This window comes from Photinus pyralis, unplaced genomic scaffold (genome assembly GCF_008802855.1).
Source record: "Photinus pyralis isolate 1611_PpyrPB1 unplaced genomic scaffold, Ppyr1.3 Ppyr1.4_LG1, whole genome shotgun sequence".
NCBI lineage: Eukaryota > Metazoa > Arthropoda > Insecta > Coleoptera > Lampyridae > Photinus > Photinus pyralis.
In genome coordinates, this window is record NW_022170249.1 from 63,011,207 (window position 1) to 63,018,741 (window position 7,535).

At 38.2% G+C, this 7,535-nt stretch overlaps 2 protein-coding genes across 2 annotated transcripts; one reads left to right on the plus strand and one right to left on the minus strand.

Moving 5' to 3' along the window:
* The first annotated feature begins 875 nt into the window (after nt 1-875).
* On the plus strand, nt 876-2,077 carry LOC116165590. The gene is made up of 2 exons (XM_031480160.1): nt 876-978; nt 1,059-2,077. The coding sequence occupies exons 1-2, from the start codon at nt 876-878 to the stop codon at nt 2,075-2,077; spliced, it is 1,122 nt and encodes a 373-aa protein (XP_031336020.1).
* On the minus strand, nt 1,993-3,549 carry LOC116175486. Its single transcript, XM_031493631.1, has 2 exons — nt 2,902-3,549; nt 1,993-2,840 (listed from the first exon to the last, which is right to left on the minus strand). Exons 1-2 carry the CDS (start codon nt 2,984-2,986, stop codon nt 2,194-2,196), a joined length of 732 nt encoding a protein of 243 aa, XP_031349491.1. The 5' UTR covers nt 2,987-3,549; the 3' UTR covers nt 1,993-2,193.
* Between the last annotated feature and the right edge of the window lie 3,986 nt (nt 3,550-7,535).

Here is a 7,535-nt window from a genome sequence, read left to right on the forward strand (position 1 = left end):
TACATCTAAAACGCTAGTTTTCATTTCTACCTATCAATCATGTCTCGAACGTTCACGCTAACGGGTGTAGGAAACGTGCTCAGTACTACGTATTTCCCACCAATAGAGCTTGACTCGAGTTTCCAATATGGCTTGGGATTGGTGGGATTTTACGGATGCAATTCTATACGAAATATATTCGAAGGTAATAATAAATTTTATTATACATCGAACGATGCAAAGGAACAAGAGATTACAATTCCAAGTGGAGCATATGAAATTGAAGAGATCAATAGGTATTTGCAGAAATATATTAACCAACCAAACGACTCGATGGATTTTATCTTAAGACCCAACAATAATACCTTAAAGTGCGAAATGGAAACCAAACACAATGTTGATTTTACCAAGACGGGTTCTATTGGGCGCATGCTCGGATTCTCGCCATCTATTTACAAAGGAGGTATGGTTCACGAGTCCGACTTGGATGTGCAAATAGTCAACGCCACAAATATACATGTTGAGTGCAATTTAACCGGAGGAGCGTATCGGAATAGTGAAAAATCTCACACCATTTTTGAATTCGACGTGCACGTTGAACCAGGCTATCGTATGGTCAAGGAACCCACCAGCATTATATATTTACCCGTACTTACCCATCAAATTGATAACATTACCTTGCGATTGCTTGACCAAGAAGGTAAACTAGTGGACTTTGGTGAAGAAAAAGTGACTATTAGATTGGAATTGAAAAAATATGGGCCTTAAAATCTTTTACAAGAGCGGATCTTCACTCAGTCAGGCTTCGCGTACAGACGAGCAAACATCGTCGGGTGCATTAACTGAAAACGACGTAAAGTTTCTGGAATATCTTGGTTACAAAGTACTCCGAAAATATGGAAGAAGCGCTGAAAAATCTCTTCAGTAGCGTAAAGTATGAGGATATGATTGTGGAATGCGATCGGCGAACCTACCATCCTTACTCGACGAATGCTTATGGTAACTCGGACGAAATCAATCTTGTAATTCAAAAGGCGGATCTTATCACGGCCACCTACGATAGCGTGATCTACTTGGAGGGAACGCTTATACTTCATCGGAAGCGAAGCAGTTCGAGTTGACCAACAATGCTCCACTATTTCTCTTCGATGAAATTAGATTTACGCTGGGAGATCAAGTGATAGAAATCGTGAGATTACCCGGAATAAACAGCGCAATCAAGGGATTTTGTTCCTATACAACGGACCAAAGTAATTGTTTATCACAAGCAGGATGGAGTCCCCGCAATAAACCTCTGCAACTCCTAAACGCCAACAAGACAGCCTTCTGTGCATCTATACCGCTAAAACATGTGCTAGGATTCGCGGAAGGGTATAAAAAACCATTAGTCAACATACGACAAGAACTAACATTAATTCGCTCAAAAACCGATGAAGACTGTTATAAAAGCGAAGCGGAGGTGAAAATTAGCCTTAGTAAAGTAACCTGGAAGGTTCCATACGTAATTCCTAACGATTCCATGAAGCTGTCTATATACAGTAGAATTGATAAAAATGTTCCGATCCAAGTAGCATTTCACGCTAGAGATTTATATGCGTATCCAGCATTGCCATCAACCCGCTCTTTGGTATGGCCGGTAAAAAGTAGCACCGGTTTTCAACGACCTCAATGGCTTCTGGTGGCCTTTCAGACTAAGAAACGAAACCAAAAAGGAGAGAATGCATCGCAGTTCGATCATTTAGGCGTCGAAAATATAAAAGCGAACATCAACAACAGAAGATACCCGTATGAGCAGCAGAATCTCTCCTTCGCGGACAACAAGTATATAGATGCCTACGAAGAATATCTAAACTTTCGGACGCAATACTACGATTCTGAAAGTAGTTCTCTTCTCAGTTACGAGGAGTTTAAGAAACAACCAATATTCGTAATCAACTGTACTCGTCACAATGAAAGTATTCATAATGTGGTTATCGACTTGAAACTGGAAGTTGAAACATCTGAAGCATTTGCAGCCGACACCTCCGCTTACTGTATAATTTTGCATGATGTTTTAATTGAATACGAGCCATTTACTAATATAGTACGTAAAATTTAATTTGCATAATTATGCGATTTTAATGTAGCTATTGCGAAAATATATAATACATTTTGAAAATGGTGCTTTTCTTTTCCCTATGTATATATAAACAACAAACTTATCACCAAACTATTTTATTGTTTCTCCTTCAGCATTTTCTCGGTTACATCTTTTACAAATCTTTGAGGGTGAATATTTACAATTTCTGCTAAAAATGAAAAATCTCTTAAACATGAGTGTGCAACCAACTTTTTTAGTAACTTAAGATTTTGACAGAAAAATTTTCCTCTTGACAAAATGTTTTGTTCATCGAACAGACCGTCCTTGCAAAGATCATCCGCTACTTCATCCGCAAAGTCCTGATAGTACCAGTACGTCGAATAATCGCTTAGAAAATCCAATTTTTGATGTACAAAATGTACAGCGGAGAGGAAACGATTTACGGCTTCTTCGGTTAGCACTATGGAATTGAATCCTTGACTTATTCTTATACCCCTACTACCATTTTCACAGTCAGCCAACGTAATTTTTATACCGTACCCTACGAACACTTCATGTTCCAACTGGTCGGTACTTTTAAGCATGAGTCGAATGTTGTGCTCGGTTTTAATAGCGGAAATATCGCTCCATTCGGAAATATTAAAATGCAAACAACTTTCTCGGAGTGGAGGGCAAAATATCTGCACCACTGGCTCGAAACTATTCCTCAATGAATTTCCCACTTCTAGCAAAGTTGAGCAATCGAGAAACATGGACCATGTTGATATTAAATCTTCTGCTCCTACAAGAAACAACGGGCTTAATTAGTAGGGTCATAATTATTTTCACCATGATCATATTACCTGTATGTGCCTCGACTATCTTCGGGGAGGGATTATCGACCCAAGTAAGGTTAATATTTGGATCATCATTCCATAAATCATCCATAATGTCTGCTATTCTCGTAACTAATGAATTTTAATGTAAATGTTGTTTGCTTTTATACGCTAATTTGTAGGTATACCGCTTTAGCACTAAATTCGTAATACGCGGTTCGGGGGCTCATCATACTTAGGGGTCGTTCCCTTATTTCAAGGACATTGACCGAAGCATAAATACAAAGAATGTAATATTAGAATAATGCGTCTAAAAATAAAAATAAAGCATAAAGAAGATAAGATTTTTCGCACACGATTTAAGCGTCTTATCATAGCTGCTATAAATAAACACTATTGCGAGATTGCAGCTTCCCATCCTAATTATAATAACAAACAACTAAATTTCGCACCCGCGCCGCTAATGATTTATTGTAATGATTGTATTTCGTCAAAGCATATTCGAAAACCAATGTCATATTAGAATGTAATATTAGAATAATGCGTCTAAAAATAAAAATAAAGCATAAAGAAGATAAGCTCATTTCCTTTCTAGTTAGCAATATGAATAATTATTTTTCGCACACGAGCGTCGTACGTATTATTTTATCATTTTAACGCGCTTCCCCGCCAAATAGCCCCTAGCCCCTAGCCCCTAGCCCCTATCGGCGACACACCCCCGCGTTATACCCTTCTACAACTCGCAAACATCTCAACGCTCTCCGTAGCGTTGTGTGGCTTGTGAGCTTATACGGCCATTCTAACAATACTTGAACTGCTAAACGTTCATATCTCAAAGCCTCGCTTAGCTCAGATGGTTAAGGCGGCAGATTCGTAATTCACGTATCGTGGGTTCGATTCCCAACGCAGATTGAAAAAAAAAAAAAAATTTTTGTCTATAGCAATCACGTGACCGATGACGCGATTCCAAAATAACATCCAAGATGGCGGACGCACGAGCTCGTCTCTGATTGGCTGTGACGTCACGAGCTCGTCTCTGATTGGCTGTGACGTCACTTCCTGCGCCAGAACATACATAGGTATTGGTGTGACGTCACTTCCTGCGCCAGAACATACATTGGTCATCTACTCAAGAACTTTGGGATTTATGTTAGATGATTTACATAAATAATTAAGGCTAGGTACAATAATGCACACCAAATGACTTAAAACTAAGAAATGTGAGTGAGGGTAGAAACATGTCCAATATTGAACCATAAGTCCTTATTTTATATATTTGAATTTTGAATAATTCGATGAACCAACAAACGTGAAAACGCAACTACCAAACACCAACAAACGATTGCAATAAACATATTGTGAAAATTTAAAAAGTGGGGGAGGGGGCGCTAACTATACGCCCAAATTTTTGAAATTTGAATAATTAAATAACTGTCAACCAACAAACGTCAGAATGTAACTAACAAACACCCACAAACGACCAACAAACGATATTGCAATAAAAAAATATTGTGAAAATTCCAAAAGTGGGGGGCTAACTATACGCCCCAATTTTTGAATTTTGAATAATTAAATAACGATGACCCAACAAGCGTGAAAATGTAACTAACCAACACCAACAAACGACCAACAAACGATTGCAATAAAGATACATATTTTGAAAATTCAAAAAGTGGGGGGCTAACTATACCTACTCCCAAATTGTGAAATTTGAATAATTAAATAACGGTCAACCAATAAACGTCAGAATGTAACTAACAAACACCAACAAACGACCAACAAATGTTCTGAAAATTCCAAAAGTGGGGGGCTAACTTGACACTGCGGTCTCGCCTTCTGAGAAACACATATCGTGCCTGAGGCGACTTTCTTAAGTTACTAATTTCGGCCTTCTAATGTATTAGAAGGGAGATAAAAGTGTTGTAAATGGCGGAGGTATTTTTATGAAATTACAGGGAAGGTCAAGGGATATGGATAAAAATCATGTTAAGCAGAATAGGAATTCTCACGTACGATACTCTTCATTAATTACATATTTTCTATAGGATCGATGTAGGGGCAAAGCCGCAATTACACAATTCCTACAACGCCTACTGATCCATTTGTGGCCTTGTCACGTTTTCTGACCTCGTGGCTTTTGTCTCATTTCGCATTATTCTATTAGGGTTGCATCTCATTCCCCAGCGACGCATCACTCAGGCTACAAATTAGTAGTCTTCGCAATGATCCACCCTACTGACCGACGGATCTAATCCGATGATCTCGTCTAACAATATATCATCCACGCACACATCTGTGTTTTGTTGACATCGCTAAATCCGGGGATTACTACGTCGTAACATTTAAATTATTTTACAAACACAGGTAAAATCTGCCTTTAGCTTTTATGATAAATGCTCCCGAGGATATACTTGTAATGCGTTCATTAAAAACTGAAAGGGTTGCCCTAAGTAAATCCCTTATTCAAGCTCCCCACGCCACGGTTTTGAGCTTCTCTTTTTACATATTAGGCAGTCTCGATACTTTACTTAATGCATATTTTTCTACAGTATCTGTTACAGATGTACCCATCAACTTCATTTCTGTTACATTTGTTTTAATTGGCATTTATTACAGAAGCTTTTTTCCTCTAACATGAGAATTATCAAAATCTATAATTGTGAGACAAAAGAACTAGACGCACTCATCTAGTAATTCATTATTATTTGTCATCTTATAAACGATAAACCCTGCAATAACTAGAAGGTGTGTTTTAGGAGAATTTTTCGAAAAAAAAATTACCCTTGGCCTTATGTGATGGTTTTGTCCGTCCCTCCATCTGTTCCTCGTGAATGAACAGAGACAGCGATGTTACACCTTCACTAATCCACCGATCACCATTGAATATGAGCGGGATTAAAAGTCGAATTCTGAATACGAGCTGTCAAAAATTCCCCCACTGAAATCGCATGCAATTCTTCCTTCTAGGGGTGCGAGATATGCAACGTGAACGTTTGGCGACGGTTCGCTAACTACGTTCTTTCGATTGATGTGTCGAACAAATTTTCTTATTTGTAGAGCGAAATTTCTGAACATTTAGTACAAGGCCCTTTTAGAATAAGCAAATTAAATCTACATTTTTATTTTCCGAACTTTTTTTTGATGCTACCATTTTAAAAGTCGAAAAATCGAAATTCAAAAATCGATTTTATGCCAAATCGACATATTAATGATGCAATAGTTCATTATAGTCAAAAATACATTGCAGATAAGTAAAGTTAACTTTATTTGCTTCCAGTGGAAAGAAAACAAAGTTAATTCCTTAAATTGAATTGTAAAAAAGACTATAAACCTCTTTCACTCCTTTACGCCTTAAAAAAGGTGGGTTTCTACAGTACATTGTCATCAGGCGACTAAAATAAATCATTAAACCTTTCGCACAATTGCCTTAAGATACAACTAGGCCGGTTGGTCATGAATATGGTTTCATTTCGAATGCAGGTGTACCACAAGGGTCCGTACTGGAATGTGATATACAGGGTGATTCCTATAGTACCTGCCACCGTTTGGGAGCGTATAGGGGGTGCCTAGGGGAGTATTTTGATATAGGACACTTGGGGTCGGAAATCTAAAATAAGGGCGCCAGAACCAAATTATCTTCTGGAATTTCACGCCTGTATGTAGGCAACCCAACCGACCGACGTTTCGCGCGGAGCGATGCAGAGCGAGTTAGCGCGAGGAAGCGACATGGGAGGGAAGGAGGAAAAACGACAGTCAAAAGCAATAACGTTTACAAGTGTTCAACGTGGCCACCGTTGTTCTCAATGCACTTCCTACATCTAGCCAACTATTATTATACTATTGCCATAGTGTTTATTCACTTGATACGCGTCGTTGCAGACGGGATTTCGTGGGGTTAAACAAAATTCTGATCAAGTGTCAGCCACACATCGCCGCCTGAGATCGCTCCGTGTGCACCGCCGGCCGGTTGGGTTGCCTACCTACAGGCGCGAAATTCCAGAAGGTAAATTTGGCTCTGGCACCCTTATTTTAAATTTCCGACCCCAAGTGTCCTATATCAAAATACTCCCCTACGCACCACCTACACGCTCCCAAACGGTGGCAGGTACTATAGGAATCACCCTGTATTACGGTGTTTGAAGCGGACTTAAAGCCTAGGGGTCATTCACTCGATGAGATCATGTACATTGATTTCGGATGATTTCGGATGATTTCAGATGATTTCATATGATTTTAAGTGATATCAAGTGATTTCAGTGTGACTTCAATGGGAATTCAGTGTGATTTCATTTTAAATGTTATCCAATCACATAATTCACATTTTGTATACAGAAATACATAAATTACGACGCACTTAGAATAATAAATACATCTTGCTTTAGGATTTAATGGATAAAATTCAATACAACATAGTTAGAAATTTTTGTAAAATTCTAAAATAATATTTAAGGTTTACTTTTTATGAATCTGTATTTTTTTAAAATTCGTTTCTTTCGTTTTGCGGTATATACCTACATTGGACAGTTTCCGGACATTGTAATGGAGCCATAAAAAAATTTTTCTTTAACATCGTGAATATCATCCTTTTTTGGCCACATACAACATGTTAAGTTTTCTTTTAAGAATTTAATTTTGTACAGGGTGTCCCATTAATAATGGTC